The 18,686-nt window shown below is 41.7% G+C and overlaps 2 protein-coding genes across 4 annotated transcripts in view; one reads left to right on the forward strand and one right to left on the reverse strand.

The window, feature by feature from the left end:
• LOC115101462 (H(+)/Cl(-) exchange transporter 5) overlaps positions 1-6,392 on the forward strand; it is a 25,068-nt gene extending 18,676 nt beyond the window's left edge. For all 3 annotated transcript variants that reach the window (XM_029620964.2, XM_029620965.2, XM_029620963.2), the window contains 3 exons: positions 1,259-1,657; positions 3,433-3,649; positions 3,897-6,392. In XM_029620964.2, the coding sequence (XP_029476824.1) occupies positions 1,259-1,657; positions 3,433-3,649; positions 3,897-3,987 (707 nt within the window). In that variant the 3' untranslated portion in view covers positions 3,988-6,392. The remainder of the gene's footprint in view (positions 1-1,258; positions 1,658-3,432; positions 3,650-3,896) is intronic.
• tnfsf10l3 (tumor necrosis factor (ligand) superfamily, member 10 like 3) lies at positions 5,427-18,405 on the reverse strand. The gene is made up of 5 exons (XM_029689059.2): positions 18,107-18,405; positions 15,601-15,750; positions 12,399-12,435; positions 12,206-12,298; positions 5,427-9,440 (listed from the first exon to the last, which is right to left on the reverse strand). The coding sequence occupies exons 1-5, from the start codon at positions 18,284-18,286 to the stop codon at positions 8,977-8,979; spliced, it is 924 nt and encodes a 307-aa protein (XP_029544919.1). The 5' UTR covers positions 18,287-18,405; the 3' UTR covers positions 5,427-8,976.
• Positions 18,406-18,686: the final 281 nt, after the last annotated feature.

The raw sequence follows: 18,686 nt of genomic DNA on the forward strand, positions 1-18,686 counted from the left end.
TAAAAGTGCCATATGTGCCATGTAAAAAAAGCTCATGTTTAAGTACCTTGCTCAGAACATATGAAAGCTGGTGGTTCAATATTCCCAGTTCTTCAATATTTCCAGTTAAGAAGTTTTAGGTTGTAGTTATTATAGGAATTATGACGCGTCAACGATTTCTCTCTATACCATTTGTATTTCATATAACTTTGACTATTGGATGTTCTAATAGGCTCTTTAGTATTGCCAGCCTAATCTCGGGAGTTGATAGGCTTGAAGTCATAAACAGCGCTGTGAATAAAGCATTGCTAAGAGCTGCTGGCAAACACAGTAAAGTTTGAATGAGTGCTTATGAGCCTGCTGCCTACCACCACTCAGTCAGACTGCTGTATCAAATAACGAATCATAGACTTAATTATAATATAATAAACACAGAAACACAAGCCTTTGGTTATTAATATGGTCAAGTCCGGAAACTATAATTTCGAAAACGAAACCTTTATTCTTTCAGTGAAATATAGAACAGTTCCTTATTTTATCAAACAGGTGGCAACCCTAAGTCTTAATATTGCTGTTACATTGCACAAGCTTTAATGTTATGTCATAATTATATAAAATACTGTCAAATTAGTTCGTAACGTGCCAGACGGCCCAAACTGTTGCATATACCCTGACTCTGCGTGCAATGAATGCAAGAGAAGTGACACAATTTCCCTAATTAATATTGCCTGCTAACCTGGATTTATTTTAACTAAATATGCAGGTTTAAAAAATATATACTTCTGTGTATTGATTTTAAGAAAGGCGTTGATGTTTATGGTTAGGTACATTCGTGCAATGATTGTGTTTTTTTTCACAATTGCGCTTTTGTTAAATCACCCGTTTGGCGAAGTTGGAGGCTGTGATTCGATGATAAATTAAATTAATTGATTATATGCAACGCAGGACACGCTAGTTAACCTAGTAATATCATCAATCATGTGTAGTTAACTAGTGAATATGTTAAGTTAAGTTTAATGCTAGCTAGCAACTTACCTTGGCTCCTTGTTGCACTCGCGTAACAGGTGGTCAGCCTGCCACACAGTTTCCTCGTGGAATGCAATGTAATCGGCCTCCAAAAATGCAGATTACCGATTTGTTATGAACTTGAAATCGGCCCTAATTAATCGGCCATGCCGATTAATCGGTCGACCTCTACTTGTGGGTATGCCTAATGTTTTCTGCCTCCACCCCTCTCTCTGTGCCACCCACTCCCTCCCCACTGGCTTTGTGCCCACAGGTGGGGTGACCCGTATGACTGTGTCCCTGGTGGTCATCATGTTCGAGCTGACGGGAGGGCTGGAGTACATCGTGCCCCTGATGGCTGCGGCCATGACCAGTAAGTGGGTGGCGGACGCCATCGGGCGCGAGGGGATCTACGAGGCTCACATCCGCCTCAACGGTTACCCCTTCCTGGAGGCCAAGGAGGAGTTCAGTCATAAGACCCTGGCCATGGACGTGATGCGGCCGCGTCGCAGTGACCCGCCGCTCTCCGTACTGACCCAGGACGGCATGACGGTAGAGGACGTGGAGACCATGATCACTGACACCACCTACAGCGGCTTCCCCGTGGTGGTCTCCCATGAGTCCCAACGCCTAGTGGGATTCGTGCTGCGAAGGGACCTCACCATCTCCATAGGTAGGGATGACAGATCATCATCATGCTGAGGTGCTGGCTTTTGACCCACATGCTCTGTCACCTTTGTCAAAACAATGTCATGTAATTCTTAATAATAATACATTATATTTACAGTGGGGCAAAAAAAGTATTTAGTCAGCCACCAATTGTGCAAGTTCTCCCACTTAAAAAGATAAGAGGCCTGTAATTTTCATCATAGGTACACTTCAACTATGACAGACAAAATGAGAAAAAAAATACCAGAAAATCACATTGTAGGATTTTTAATGAATTTATTTGCAAATTATGGTGGAAAATAAGTATTTGGTCACCTACAAACACGCAAGATTTCTGGCTCTCACAGACCTGTAACTTCTTCTTTAAGAGGCTCCTCTGTCCTCCACTCGTTACCTGTATTAATGGCACCTGTTTGAACTTGTTATCAGTATAAAAGACAACTGTCCACAACCTCAAACAGTCACACTCCAAACTCCACTATGGCCAAGATCAAGGAGCTGTCAAAGGACACCAGAAACAAAATTGTAGACCTGCACCAGGCTGGGAAGACTGAATCTGCAATAGGTAAGCGCTTGGTTTGAAGAAATCAACTGTGGGAGCAATTATTAGGAAATGGAAGACATACAAGTTCACTGATAATCTCCCTCGATCTGGGGCTCCACGCAAGATCTCACCCCGTGGGGTCAAAATTATCACAAGAACGGTGAGCAAAAATCCCAGAACCACATGGGGGCCCTAGTGAATGACCTCTAGAGAGCTGGGACCAAAGTAACAAAGCCTACCATCAGTAACACACTACGCCGCCAGGGACTCAAATCCTGCAGTGCCAGACTTGTCCCCCTGCTTAAGCCAGTACATGTCCAGGCCCGTCTGAAGTTTGCTAGAGAGCATTTGGATGATCCAGAAGAAGATTGGGAGAATGTCATATGGTCAGATGAAACCAAAATATAACTTTTTGGTAAACTCAACTCGTCGTGTTTGGAGGACAAAGAACACCATACCTACTGTGAAGCATGGGGGTGGAAAAATCATGCTTTGGGGCTATTTTTCTACAAAGGGACCAGGACGACTGATCCGTGTGAAGGAAAGAATGAATGGGGCCATGTATCGTGAGATTTTGAGTGAAAACCTCCTTCCATCAGCAAGGGCATTGAAGATGAAACGTGGCTGGGTCTTTCAGCATGACAATGATCCCAAACACACCGCCCGGGCAACGAAGGAGTGGCTTCGTAAGAAGCATTTCAAGGTCCTGGAGTGGCCTAGCCAGTCTCCAGATCTCAACCCCATAGACAATCTTTGGAGGGAGTTGAACGTCCGTGTTGCCCAGCAACAGCCCCAAAACATCACTGCTCTAGAGGAGATCTGCATGGAGGAATGGGCCAAAATACCAGCAACAGTGTGTGAAAACCTTGTGAAGACTTACAGAAAATGTTTTACCTCTGTCATTGCCAACAAAGGGTATATAACAAAGTATTGAGAAACTTTTGTTATTGACCAAATTCTTATTTTCCACCATCATTTGCAAATAAATTCATTAAAAATCATAGAATGTGATTTTCTGGATTTTTTTTCTTTTTTTGTCTGTCATAGTTGAAGTGTACCTATGATCAAAATTACAGGCCTCTCTGATCTTTTTAAGTGAGAGAACTTGCACAATTGGTGGTTGACTAAATACTTTTTTGCCCCACTGTATATAGCTCTTTTCAAGGACCCAAAGTTGCTTCTTATTTGGTTTTATCCCACTGACAGCCCTCAGTAACCCCTCCCTCTCCTCTCAGATAATGCCAGACAGCGTCAGGATGGGATAGTGAGCACATCAAGGGTCTTCTTTACAGAGTACACGCCCCCTCAGCCCCCCAACAGCCCCCCTCCTCTGAAGCTCAGAGGCATCATGGACCTTAGTCCCTTCACCGTCACAGACCACACTGCCATGGACATTGTGGTGGACATCTTCAGGAAGCTGGGCCTGCGCCAGTGCCTCATCACACACAATGGGTAACACACCTGCTACTGAGAACTAGCTATGTAATTAGTGACCTCTACTTACATCTATAGTGGACTGATTTCATAAGTAGAATAGAGCAGCCCCCTCCCCAAGACAGACACAAAAAATGACTTGAAATTGATAACATGTTTTATTAAAAAATGCCACTGAATTGGCTTGTACATTTTCCTTTTTGTTTTGTTGTATTATGGTAAGAAGTCCAGACCTCTTTGACATTTTGTCCCTCTTTTTTTACAGCCGCTTGCTGGGTATTATCACAAAGAAGGACATTCTGAAGCACGTGGCTCAGATAGCCAACCGGGACCCAGACTCGATCCTCTTCAACTGATGGTATAGTACCAGCTGCAGCACCGTGGGCCAGACATCACTGTGGAACCACTGCTTTCGCCCAGGCCTCTCTAAACTGCACTATGTTCATGTCTAGTGGACTCCTCCCTGCTATGACAACTGGCCACTCCATTAGAACTCTAGTGGACTCCTCCCTGCTATGACAACTGGCCACTCCATTAGAACTCTAGTGGACTCCTCCCTGCTATGACAACTGGCCACTCCATTAGAACTCTAGTGGACTCCTCCCTGCTATGACAACTGGCCACTCCATTAGAACTCTAGTGGACTCCTCCCTGCTATGACAACTTGCCACTCCATTAGAACTCTAGTGGACTCCTCCCTGCTATGACAACTGGCCACTCCATTAGAACTCTAGTGGACTCCTCCCTGCTATGACAACTGGCCACTCCATTAGAACTCTAGTGGACTCCTCCCTGCTATGACAACTGGCCACTCCATTAGAACTCTAGTGGACTCCTCCCTGCTATGACAACTGGCCACTCCATTAGAACTCTAGTGGACTCCTCCCTGCTGTGACAACTAGCCACTCCATTAGAACTCTAGTGGACTCCTCCCTGCTGTGACAACTGGCCACTCCATTAGAACTCTAGTGGACTCCTCCCTGCTGTGACAACTAGCCACTCCATTAGAACTCTAGTGGACTCCTCCCTGCTGTGACAACTGGCCACTCCATTACAACTGGAGAGGTAGAGGATTCGTTGTTCTTCAACACCAAGCTGGCTTTCCAGGACTGGCCCAAAAGATGAGTTGGATTTAGAAAAGATGTATGACTTCTTAAATGAGCGTCAGTAACTGGGAGAACATTTTTTCTGGCTCTGTTGGCAGGAGTGGTCTTCCTTTTCAGTTGACAGATGAGAGCAGGCATGCTGGGTAGGGCATGTGTCTCTGGAGAGACCAAGGATTGTAAATGAGCAGAGACCAAGTCTGGAGTCTGAGATATAAACCACACCACTGCCAAGACATACTCTACCCTCCTTCCTCTACATAGACATCTTAACCCATACAATCACTAAGCTAGGAGTGAAAATTATCAGCTTCTACCTATCAAAGTATCATGAAGATATGCACCGTTTAAATTGTGATGTCTGCCTGAAATATTTGTCATTAATGAGCATTTGCATATGGCTGTCAAGACTAAATGTATTTTCTCTGGTGTTTCTTTCCTTGGAAATGTCATATTCCTCATTGTTTTTTCATGTAATTGGTTGTGGTTTAACACAGACCTGGAGATGATGTCCTCTTCGTACAGGGACACTGTAAGGCAGCATGGATTTCTTATTCACCAGGATAAAATAAGCTCTAAATAACCCTCCTCTGAAACCTGCATGCTCTGGTTCTCTTTGACCACAGGGAGGCGCTACTGTGCACCACCCAGCTGTGGTTACAGTCACATTACTATACTTTTTTACCAGGTCATCAGTAACAAACACTCAAAAGATTAATTGTATTACTCATTTAGAATATGCATCTCTATATATTTCTGGTTTGTATGACCTTTTCTGTGAATATTACGTATTGTATAGGTTTATGGATCACTTTATCCAGCACACTCTAGAATCCTCAGTGATGAACAGCCTAACAGGCAGTCTGAGTATGAGGTCAAAGAGAAGAGTAGTGTTGGATGAGGTGATGGGATGATTAAGGGAGAGGACTCCAGTGTGTGACATCTCTTTTCATCCTCCAGCTATTATCTCTCCTCTCGCAATGTCTATGGATCTGCATGGCCAGGGCAGGGGATCTAGAGACAGGACTGCCCTGTCAACAGTCTAGTAAAGAACTCTGGATCTCTTCTCCCTTTTACCTCATGCTCTTGCTGTCTCACGACACCCTCATGCTCTTACCCTCCCTACAATATCAAAGTCCACACTAAGAATGAGCAATTGAAATGTAGCATATACTGTCTCTTATACATGAACAAAGCCAAGGAACCTCAAATCTCACTTTTATCTAGAGCAGATACCTTTGGAGGTTGATGGTGGACATTCTTAAACTAGATTAATGTATTCCTGTCAATCATGTCTTATCCTTTAAGGACAAGTGTGACTTCAACCAAGTTCAACAATTTTTTTTGTGTTGTATACCATACCATAGTTCATTACATCAGTAAAAGGTTTGACTTTGGGGTCTCAAAGGTAAACACATTATCACTTAAAAAGCACTCTATTTCAAAATAACATGCTTATCAGTTGTTTTTGGAGATGCAGCTACAGTAATTGTATTTAACATCATCAAAACATGTCTATTTTTATTTCTGCAAACTGCAATGGGTTTGTATCACTACCGTCTTACGTAAACATGCAACTGAGATTCAAAAACATTGAAATATCAATTTATTCCCTGTCATTTCATATTTGCCTTGAATTAAAACAACGTTGACTTTCACATGAGTAAATTTGTGCTCATTGTGCCCAGTTACTCACCAATAAGTACGTTTGGAGTCATTCTCACTCCAACATCATGAACCCATTGAACCCCTCCCTGAGGATCTAACCATTATGACTCAATGCTGTGGGCTGAGGGCTGTGTGTGGGTGGCCTGTCATGCCTTTCATGAGAAAGTGACAGAAAGATGTCTAGACAGTAAATGTTTATAGTTTCAAACAATAGTCAAATACACAGTCAAAGAGTCACTCTTTTTAGACATTGCAAACAGTTTTACATCAAACCCAAACAAACCAATAACACATTGTCCATTAGGATGTGGCCCTGAACAGTGCTTAACAGGAAGTTCAAAATTGGCTCTGACAATACTTAATATTTTTAGCATTTTTTTCCACAGGTATGTTGCCTGTAAAAATAAAACGGGCAATGTTTTTTAAAACCCAATTCATACAATCTAATTTTTACCACATTCTTGCCGAGATAGGCCTTTTAAAAAAATCACCTGTCCTCATGCCGGCAAGTTCAGGGGTGGGAGTAGATGTGGGTGGGCATCTATAGTATTTGAATGTAGACTACACCGTCACAAAGAAATCCATTATTAATTTGTTTTTAGGCAAATCCTAAAAAAACATAAGACTAATAAAAATGTATTTTCAAAAGAATAGAACGGCATATATTGGGTTTAATTATGTGACTGGTCTGTGCAGTCTATGGGCTAGATGGCTACGCCATGCACATGAAATCCATAGTTCTTTTGTTCGTTACACAGACAAGACACATGTAGGCTACCCTGATCACAATCAACATACATATTTTATAGTAGGCTAAGAATTGAATGAAATACAACAGAATAAAATACAAATAATATTTTTGCCACACAACGTGTGGAACCGCTGTCATGACACAAGTGATATTTTGAAAACAGACCAAGGCAATTTCATGCTTTTAAAAAAAAATCCATGCTTCAGCTCTTACCATCACTCAGCTTTGTTAGGGAGCAGATTTAGGGTCTTACATTGAGAGAAACTTGGCAAACATTACAACAGTCTTAATTGTAGAGGCTTTGTCGCCAAAATGGTCTCGGAGTATTTTGTATTATTCTGTATTTAGCATGATATGTTATGTTTCGTATGGTGTGTTAATTAGTGGGATGTCCATCATCCATTTCATTTCGTATGACATTATGGCCATTTTTTGTTGCGGTTAACGTTAGCTAGGTGGCTTGTTGGCTACCGCTAATTTTAGCTAGTTGGCTAACATTCGCTCTAGGGGTTAAAATTAGTTAGTTAGGTTAGGGTTAGGGGAAGGTTAGCTAAACGGGTTAGGGTTAGAGTTAGCCAACATGCTAAGTAGTTGCAACAAAAAAAGTAAGTAGTTGCTAATTAGCTAAAATGCTAAAGTTGTCAGTGATGAGATTCAAACAAGCAACCTTTGGGTTGCTAGATGTTTGCGTTATACTTATTATTATAGTATTATTAGCTAGTCGTCTACAGTAGTACTAAGTTACTGTCCAGTGCTGAATCTCTGTCCCACTGGGCACACACTGGTTGAATCAAACAGACGTTAAATTGATGCATATGTCCAGTGGAGTATGACTGAAGACTAGTACTGATATCTGGTTAACTGCAGTAATCAGTAATACCTCCACCCACAGAAAACAATCAAAAGTTGTTGCTGAAAAAAAAGCAGTTCATTGCTATTTTATTTAACTAGGCACGTCAGTTAAGAACAAATTCTTATTTACAATGATGGACTACTTGTAAAGCATCCCCAGCCAAACCCTCCCCTAACTCGGACGACGCTGGGCCAATTGTGCGCCGCCCTATGCTAAACGGAATAAATAGTAGAATTCTCAGTATGATGAAGGAATCCCAAGAGGGCCATTACCAAAATCCCTTCGAGCCTTACCGACGCCCATTAAATAAGGTTTTGTACAAATGAGAAGATTATGCCAGGATCAAGAAGAACTTTCACCATTCCTTGTTTTTACCCCTTGAGCCCATTGTTTGTTAATCATCCATAATTAGCTATAGTTTGAGCTTGTATTCTCAATAGGTACATTCAACACTAAAATAACACCCTGGTGCAAGAGTGCTTGTTTAAATCAAAAACAAATGTTAAAATTAAAATCTAATTTAGTGTAAGTTACAGGTCAGATCAGAGCTAGTCTTGGAAATCACAGACTTAGGGCAACATGTACATTGTGGAAGCAACCGGTATGTCTAGAGAGATCAGGGCTGAAGAGTGGTTTCATATGGACACCAGAGCTATAGTTATCGTTGGTAGTTGGTAGTGCTGCATGCCATACTGTATATCGAAGAATTCACACATTCCTTAGTCTTATGCATTTCCACTATCCCTCTCAGTGCTGAAGATTCTTATTCGTGATTGTGCTACAGTACCAAAGCGGGATGCCAATTAGTCCGCACCACTCTTATTCAAATATATAGTTCGAATGTAGCCATCTGTGAGCCAGTTTTATTAATGGCCTGTGCACCAGCTAGCTATGTCAGATTTGTAGTCTATGTACAGTACATGGTTAGTATCCTCTTGTGTGATAGCTTTTCCCTCCTTAACCTCCATGCTCATGGGTCAAATCGAAATGCCCCAAAATAGCTGGATGAGTCCTCTGCGTGCACGGCTGTAGGCGACGACACAGAAACAAAGATCTCATCCCCGGCCCTCAGCTCAAACAGGCCTCCCTGGTAGACAGAGTGGAGGGCATACTCAGTGTCAGGCGCCCAGCACTTGGTGCCCACCCCCTTCAGCAACTGAAGGGGCTTGGCGTATGACGTCTTCTTGTAGACACACTGGACCAGCTGGTAGCTGGAGAAGCCCCCATGGTGGTTACCCCCCTCGTGGGTGAGGGAGGGATAGCGGAAGTACACCTGGGCATACAAGTAATAACGTCCGGACCGGGGGATGCGTAGGCGTCCATGAGACAGGGTCATGTTGTGGAGATGGGAGCCGAAACTCTGGTTGCCCCAGGACCGGACCGGGTGGCGGCAGGACTGATGCAGGTCTTTCTGAGGGGCCAGGGATATAGGGCCTATAAGGAGGACAAAGGAAGATATTTCAAGACAGACAGACAATTCAAAGCATTACTACTGTAGACTCAAAGATGAGTCGCCCTATACAGTGGCTTGCGAAAGTATTCACACCCCTTGGCATTGCTCCTATTTTGTTGCCTTACAACCTGGAATTAAAATTGATTTTTTGGGGGGGAGGTTTGTATCATTTGATTTACACAACATGCCTACCACTTTGAAGATGCAAAAACAATAAGACAAAGAAACTGAAAACTTGAGCGTACATAACTATTCACCCCCCAAAGTCAATACTTTGTAGAGCCACCTTTTGCAGCAATTACAGCTGCAAGTCTCTTGGGGTATGTCTCTATAAGCTTGACACATCTAGCCACTGGGATTTTTGCCCATTCTTCAAGGCAAAACTACTCCAGCTCCTTCAAGTTGGATGGGTTTTGCTGGTGTACTGCAATCTTTAAGTAATACCACAGATTCTCAATTGGATTGAGGTCTGGGCTTTGACTAGGCCATTCCAAGACATTTTAAATGTTTCCCCTTAAACCACTCAAATGTTGCTTTAGCAGTATGCTTAGGGTCATTGTCCTGCTGGAAGGTAAACCTCTATCCCAGTCTCACATCTTTGGAATACTGAAACAGGTTTCCCTCAAAAATGTCCCTGTATTTAACGCCATTCCTTCAATTCTGACCAGTTTCCCTGCCGATGAAAAACATCCCCACAGTATGATGCTGCCACCACCATGCTTCACTGTGGGGATGGTGATCTCGGAGTGATGAGAGGTGTTGGGTTTGCGCCAGACATAGCGTTTTCCTTGATGGCCAAAAAGCTCAATTTTAGTCTCATCTGACCAGAGTACCTACTTCCATATGCTTGGGGATTTTTTTTCTTTAAGCAATGGCTTTTTTTCTGGCCACTCTTCCGTAAAGCCCAGCTCTGTGGAGTGTACAGCTTAAAGTGGTCGTATGGACAGATACTTCAATCACTGCTGTGGAGCTTTGCAGCTCCTTCAGGGTTATCTTTGGTATCTTTGTTGTCTCTCTGATTAATGCCCTCCTTGCCTGGTCTGTGAATTCTGGTGGGCAGCCTTCTCTTGGCAGGTTTGTTGTGGTACCATATTCTTTCCATTTTTTAATAATGGATTTAATGGTGCTCCATGGGAGGTTCAAAGTTTCTGATATTTTTTTATAACCTAATTCTGATCTGTACTTCTCCACAACTTTGTCCCTGACCTGTTTGGAGAGCTCCTTGGTCTTTGTGGTGCTGCTTGCTTGGTGGTGCCCCTTGCTTAGTGGTGTTGCAGACTCTGGAGCCTTACAGAACAGGTGTATATACACTGGGATCATGTGACAGATCATGTGACACTTAGATTGCACACCGGTGGAATTGAACTAATTATGTGACTTCTGAAGGTAATTGGTTGCACCAGATCTTATTTAGGGACTTGATAGCAAAGGGGTGAATAGATATGCACGCACCACTTTTCTGTTTTATTTTTATTTGTTTGTTTTTTAAACAAGTCATTTTTTTCACTTCACCAATTTGGACTATTTTATGAATGTCCATTACATGAAATCCAAATAAAAATCCATTTAGATTACAGGTTGTAATGCAAAAAAAATAGGAAAAACGCCAAGGGGGATGAATACTTTTGCAAGGCACTGTAGGTAATTGGATTCCTTTAAAAAGGGTTTCTTTAACTTTGGTGAAATCTGTGCAGTAGGGAAACAGCATTAAGGTGGATTGGATAGGAGAAAGAGAAAGCGGCAAGCGAAAATTCAGTCAAGAAACAAATAAGTATCGCTGTTCTGACGTATTTGTTAATGAGGACAACATTACTGCGTTCATGTGGATACATGATTTCTGGTGATCTGAATATGAAAACAGTGCCCTGTATGTGAAGTCTGAGGTTTATGTGAAATCATGACATAGTTTGAGATGAGCGATGCCACGCCTTTATTTTCTCAGATGGTCTTTGAAGATGTTCAGGTTCGGTTCCAGGCATAAGCGGTCGCTTCGGACCCCCGGATGTTAAAAAAATATATTTTTAAGAAATTAGTCAGGGTCTCAACTTACAAGTGAGAGTAAGAATAGTAGAATACACAATGTGTAATTTTTTACAATTTGGATGTGCATCAGCAGTTTTTCTCTTGTTATGTCAGTCACTGACTGTCCTCAATTGGCCATGTCAGCTAACAATGTTAGACTGGTAGTTACTCTAGCCAGCTATCAAAACTTGTAGTAATCGGACAGATACCGACCGGGTCCACATTGATTTTCGAAGTCATTCTCACACATTAATCATATTAACATGGCATAAGTCATTAAAGAATGTGTAGAATTGCAGGAAATTTACTATAAAATTGCAAGGGTTTCTTTCCGATCTATGGCAAAATGTGTAGAATTGCAGAAAACGTACTTAAAACTGCAATATTTTCTCTACGTTCCATGGACAAATGTGTAGATTTGCATGAAATTAACTAAAACTTAAATATTTCACTACACCGTCGAGAGGGATGCCACCAAAATATTTGCCGTGATTTGGGGTGCGACCCAATCAAATTGCTTAGGGCCCCCAAAAGGATAGAGCTGGCCCTGCAGATGTTTGATATTAGTACAGTGTTTTTAAAGCTATACTGTTGAAATTGACTGACATTCTGCAATTTTATCCCAGCATAAAAACATTAGATTAAACAAAATCAAAACAACTCTGATAAAAGTGAATGTCCCACCGAAAGAACAAGAAAGCACAAACATACTAGTCTCCCATACCCTGTAAGCTACTGTCTCGGAGTGTGAGGTGAGCAGAGGGCTTCTGATGCCCTGCAGAACTGACGGGCTTGGTTCTGGGCTGGGCACTGGGCTCTGAAAAGGAGCATAGCAGTGAGAGAACAGTAGCACCAGGAGTGGATATTAGATAGATAAGATATGCTATAATGATGATGACTGATGGATGGATGATTACCTGGAACGGCGTGTTTTGAAATAATGTTTTCTGTCACCTGAAAGACAAAACCCCTTTTTAAGATGTGGCATAGAGCTCAATAGAGAACACACAGCATATGATTGAGTATAGTACAGCCTATCTATGACATGCAGTGCAGCATTCCTCTTGAGCAATCCAATTCTTTGTAATTCCAATTTCATGCTGAACACAATTTTTTTTTTTTTTACAAGCTCTTTTGACAAAGTCGAGAGGGTACACATTTTATTGGGACCTGGACACATCCCAGTAAATTATCTCACTCCCTAGATTTCATGGAAAAACACAAGGAGGCGACAGACCAGATGTGCGACTGCCTCAATTGGTTTTTCAACTGAAATAATGAAAAACAGCTGTGCTCTTTGAAGATGAATCATCATGCACTCTCAAATGCTACTCCCACCCACCCCTAGATCAGGATCTACACTACCGTTCAAAGGTCTGGGGTCACTTAGTAATGCCCTTGTTTTCCATGAAAACATACATGAAATGAGTTGCAAAATGAATAAGAAATATAGTCAAGACGTTGACAAGGTTATAAATAATGATTTTTAATTGAAATAATAATTGTGTCCTTCAAACTTTGCTTCGTCAAAGAAACCTCGATTTTTGCAGAAATCTTTAGCATTCTAGTTGTCAATTTGTTGAGGTAATCTGAAGAGATTTCACCCCATGCTTTCTGAAGCACCTCCCACAAGTTGGATTGGCTTGATGGGCACCTCTTACGTACCATACGGTGAAGCTGCTCCCACAACAGCTCAATAGGGTTGAGATCCGGTGACCGTGCTGGCCACTCCATTATAGACAGAATACCAGCTGACTGCTTCTTCCCTAAATAGTTCTTGCATAGTTTGGAGCTGTGCTCTGGGTCATTGTCCTGTTGTAGGAGGAACTTGGCTCCAATTAAGGGCCGTCCACAGGGTATAGCATGGCATTGCAAAACAGAGTGTACAAACCCTGTACAAATCTCCCACTTTACCACCATTAAAGCACCCCCAGACCATCACATTGCCTCCACCATGCTTGACAGATGGCGTCAAGCACTCCTCCAGCATCTTTACATTTTTTCTGCGTCTAACGAATGTTCTTCTTTCTGATCCGAACACCTCAAACTTAGATTTGTCTGTCCATAACACTTTTTTCCAATCTCACTCTGTCCAGTGTCTGTGTTCTTTTGCCCATCTTAATCTTTTCTTTTTATTGGCCAGTCTGAGATATGGCGTTTTCTTTGCAACTCTGCCTAGAAGGCCAGCATCCCGGAATCGACCCTTCACTGTTGACGTTGAGACCGGTGTTTTGCGGGTATTATTGAATGAAGCTGCCAGTTGAAGACTTGTGAGGCATCTGTTTCTCAAACTAGACAATCAAATGTACTTGTCCTATTGCTCAGTTGTGCACCGGGGCCTCCCACTCCTCTTTCTATTCTGGTTAGAGCCAGTTTACTCTGTTCTGTGAAGGGAGTAGTACACAGCATTGTACGAGATCTTCAGTTTCTTGGCAATTTCTCACATGGAATAGCCTTCATTTCTCAGAACAAGAATAGACTGACGAGTTTCAGAATAAAGTTCTTTGTATCTGGCCATTTTGAGCCTGTAATCGGACCCAAAAGTGCTGATGCTCCAGATACTCAGCTAGTCCTAAAGAAGGCCAGTTTTATTGCTTCTTTAATCAGAACATCAGTTTTCAGCTGTGCTAACATAATTGCAAAAGGGTTTTCTAATGATCAATTAGCCTTTTAAAATTATGAAGTTGGATTAGCTAACACAACGTGCCATTGGAACAGAGGAGTGATGGTTGCTGATAATGGGCCTCTTAACACCTATATAGATATTCCATAAAACAATCTGCTGTTTCCAGCTACAATAGTCATTTACAACATTAACAATGTCTACACTGTATTCCTGATCAATTTGATGTTATTTTAATGGACAATTTTTTAAATTTTCTTTCAAAAACACGGACATTTCTAAGTGACCCCAAACTTTTGAACGGTAGCTTCCTGCCATCCAGGACCTATATAATAGGCGGTGTCAGAGGAAAGCCCATAAAACTGTCAGAGACTCCAGTCACCTAAGTTATAGACTGTTTTCTCTGCTACCGCACGGCAAGCGGTACCAGAGCGCCAAGTCTTGGTCTAAAAGGCTCCTCAGCAGCTTCTACCCCCAAGCCATAAGACTGCTGAACAATTAATACAATTGTTCAGTATATAGCCTCATTATTGTTATTCTTATTGTGTTACTTTTTATTTTACTCTACTTGGTAAATATTTTCTTAACTCTTCTTGAACTGCACTGTTGGTTAAGGGCTTGTAAGTAAGCATTTCACGGTAAAGTCTACACTTGGTGTATTCGGCACGTGTGACAAATAAAGTTTGATTTGATTTATTTGACGTGTGACAGAAAGAGACCATGACGGATGATTCTTACAGCTTTACCTAATTAGTGAATAATTTGTTCTTAACTTACTTGCCTAGAAAGGTTAAATAAAACTTTTTTTTTGTGGTTTTTAAAGATCAAGTGAAATTCATGTGGTTTTTCCGTAAGAGTAAACTAGAGAATTGAGTATGATGCAATGTGGACCATTGGAAGAGGAAAGCTGGAGAGGAGCTTTGTCTGATATTTGGGTTTAAGCTGGGGTTAGACCTCCATTAACAACCATGCATCAGAGAGGAAGCTGATGCACGTAAGGTTCTGAAGTATACCATCACTGGACTAAGCTCAGAGATCAGAAACGTCAACACAGCATGTTACGAGTAAGGCAAAAGTGAATGCTATTATAACTCTCTCCCTTGTTAGGAATTCCATCACCATGTGTATGTAGTACTTCTACAAACATCGTCGGTATTTCAATAGTTTGTAATGAACAAATGTTCATGTAAAAATCTATGACTGTGTAACTGAGACATTGACAGTTAAGCTCCTGCAGCCCTCCCACTCAAACACATTATGGATGACGGAGTGGGTGTTCCCCTCCTCATCCAAGAATTGTATTACCCACTGGGCACACTGGTTGAATCAATGTTTCCTCGTCATTTCAATGGAATTACGCTGAACCAACGTGGAACAGACGTTGAATTGACGTCTGTGCCCAGTGGGCGGGCTTTAACGGCAACTCAGATCAATTCAAACCTGTCGTAGAACAAAGACATACATCATGGCAGCATCAAACAGCAGGTGGTACCCACCTTGGTGACATAGGCCCTTATTCCCTGGGCCAGTTTGATGCAGGGCTCCCCAAACAGTTGAACCAGAGACTCCGGTATCTCCTGGTCTTTCTCCAGGGCATTAAGGAGCCCCAGGCAACGTAACTCCTCAGCCACCCCTTGACTCCTCACCTGCACAGCACAACCCACACAGGACAGGGATAAGTAGGTATCTTTGTCTGTATCTGTATTAGAGGACAAGGATGCAACTACTTTGTTTTGGGTTTACCCCATAAAAAATATAGACCTAGTATCGCCATAACATCTGCGATGTAATTCTTTTAAATATTATTGTTCTATTTTCAAAGGTTTAACTAACAGGCTTGATGGCACAGACCAGAAAGAGTGTGCTGCTTTTCATAAATACTATATATATATAAAAAAATACTATATATTATATATACTATATAAATACTATATATACTATATATAAATACTTCCTGACTGATGTCTTGTTGCTTCAATACATCCACACAATGTTCCTTCTCATGATGCCATCTATTTTGTGAAGTGCACCAGTTCCTCCTGCAGCAAAGCACCCCCACATCATGATGCTGCCACCGCTGTGCTTCACGGCTGGGATGGTGTTCTTTCACTTACAAGCCTCCCCCTTTTTCCTCCAAACATTATGATGATCATTATGGCCAAACAGTTCCAGTTTTGTTTCATCAGACCAGAGAACATTTCTCCAAAAAGTATGATCTTTGTCCCCATGTGCAGTTGCAAACCGTAGTCTGGCTTTTTTTATGACAGGTTTGGATCAGTGGCTTCTTCCTTGCTGAGTGGGCCTTTCAGGTTATGTCGATATAGGACTCGATTTACTGTGTTTAAAAAAAGTTTCCTCCAGCATCTTCACAGGGTCCTTTGCTGTTGTTCTGGGATTGATTTGCACTTTTCGCACCAAAGTACGTTCATCTCTAGGAGACAGAACGCGTCTCCTTCCTGAGCGGTATGACGGCTGCGTGGTCCCATGGTGTTTATACTTGCGTACGATTGTTTGTACAGATGAACGTGGTGCCTTCAGGCATTTGGAAATTGCTCCCAAGGATGAACCAGACATCCACAGGTACAGCTCCAATTGACTCAAATGATGTCAATTAGCCTATCAGAAGCTTCTAAAGCCATGACATCATTTTCTGGAATTTTCCAAACTGTTTAAAGGCACGGTCAACTTAGTGTATGTTGTGTATGTAAACTTCTGACCCACTGGAATTGTGATACAGTGTTGAAATACGTGAAAGTGATAAGTGAAATAATCTTTCTGTAAACAATTGTTGGGAAAATGATCTGTGTCATGCACAAAGTAGATGTCCTAAACGACTTGCCAAAACAATAGTTTGTTAACAAGAGTGGAGTGGTTGAAAAACAAGTTTTAATGACTCCAACCTAAGTGTATGTAAACTTCCCACTTCCACTGTATTGACGTGTGCTGTGCTGTTAGTCACACTGCTGCAGTTGTACTTTTTCCAACACGATAACAACAAATGGCAAACATTCCCAGAAACGTGTTTTTGTTTTGATAAGTAATACAGTACAAGATCAGTCATGTACATGATTTGATTGCTCTGCTTGGGTGCAAGTGAAACAACACATCTCCATGCCCCCATTGCCAACACCTCAGAACTTAGCTGACTCTAAACTTGGCAGCTTTTGTAACTTTGTACAATACTTAATGCATTGTTAGTCAGGCCTTATGATGAAGTTTGACATAGCATTGAGTTGCAGTGAACTACAAATTCCTTTCCTCTCAACTAGTATTTGCCTGGTGACTACCAGTTTCATAAACTTTAATTGTTACTTCCAATGTGAGTGTTTTTTTCCCTGGGGGATGTGGTTCATTTGGGTTTGTGTCTTCCACCCCAGACTCATATTAGTGACTCACTGGCTCTTTGTTTGTGCTGCTAACAGGCTCTGCCATCATTGTAACAATCCAATGCCAGACTACAGAAAGAGGATAATTTGACCCATGTCACTGATTAGACCTGACAGCTCCAGACTACATTGATTATTACAGTCATATTAAACAACATCCAATTACAACGTCTTCAGTGTATGCTGATACTTTACGTCGACAGATTTAACTTTTAATCAGCAGGTATCATACAATCTAAATGGGAAAGTGTACTGTCTTTATAAGTACGCATTATAGAGGTGAAGAATAATGTAGCCTACTGTATGTGTATTTATTATCTGTAGCTAGAATACTGCTTTTTAGAGTATTTGTAACAGGTTTATATAGGGTAGTTAGTTCATATACTCTTAATTATTAGATACGTGTTATTTTATTGGCAGACTGATTTGCATCACCCCAAGAAGACTCTATAGGCAACTACATACCTAATAAATGTTTTTATGCATGTACTCTGAATGTGTTGGCATAACTTTCCTGACTGGAGAACCAACTGTGAGCTGAAAAAAAGAGAGCCTAAACAGAGGTTTTCTGGTTGTCATGCGAACATCAGCTGTTTTGTCAAAGAAAACGCCTTACCTGAGCAACTGACATGTTCAAGAAGACGAGGAGTCCAGTTGTCGAAGCTACTTGCAGTACAACCACGACAATAACGATCATTGGGACCCATAACTTTGACTGGACGTCTCGTGGGCTGTTTGATGCGGCCATGATATGTCTTTGTTCAACGACAAGTCTGAATTGATCTCGAGTTGCCATAAAATACAATTGGTGGATGAGGGGGGCCACCAACTCCGTCACCCATAAGACTGTCAATATTTTCTCTGTTGAGTGGGAGGGCTGCAAGGGCTAAACTGTCCAAATTCAACATCGCCCACGTGTCATTGTTGCCGAACACAAAGGCTTTTTTTCCCTGAGCGTTTTTATACAAATCTCCCGTGGGAAGATTCTGTAGCCTATAGCCTGCTACAAGTACTCGGTTTTCTAATTTGAACAGTCAACCTCACTATTTTAATTGGCTCTAATGCTATATGTTTGGATCTGTTTTTTTTGCAAATAGGTAGGCTAAGTTTGACATGGTTGGTTTATTGATGCTTGATTTGTGTTCATCTAAAATGTAGCCTGTTTTTGTGGTCCTACGTGTTCAGTAGGTTATTGA

The sequence above is a fragment of the Oncorhynchus nerka genome, linkage group LG19 (genome assembly GCF_034236695.1).
Source record: "Oncorhynchus nerka isolate Pitt River linkage group LG19, Oner_Uvic_2.0, whole genome shotgun sequence".
In the NCBI taxonomy this organism is placed as follows: Eukaryota; Metazoa; Chordata; class Actinopteri; order Salmoniformes; family Salmonidae; genus Oncorhynchus; species Oncorhynchus nerka.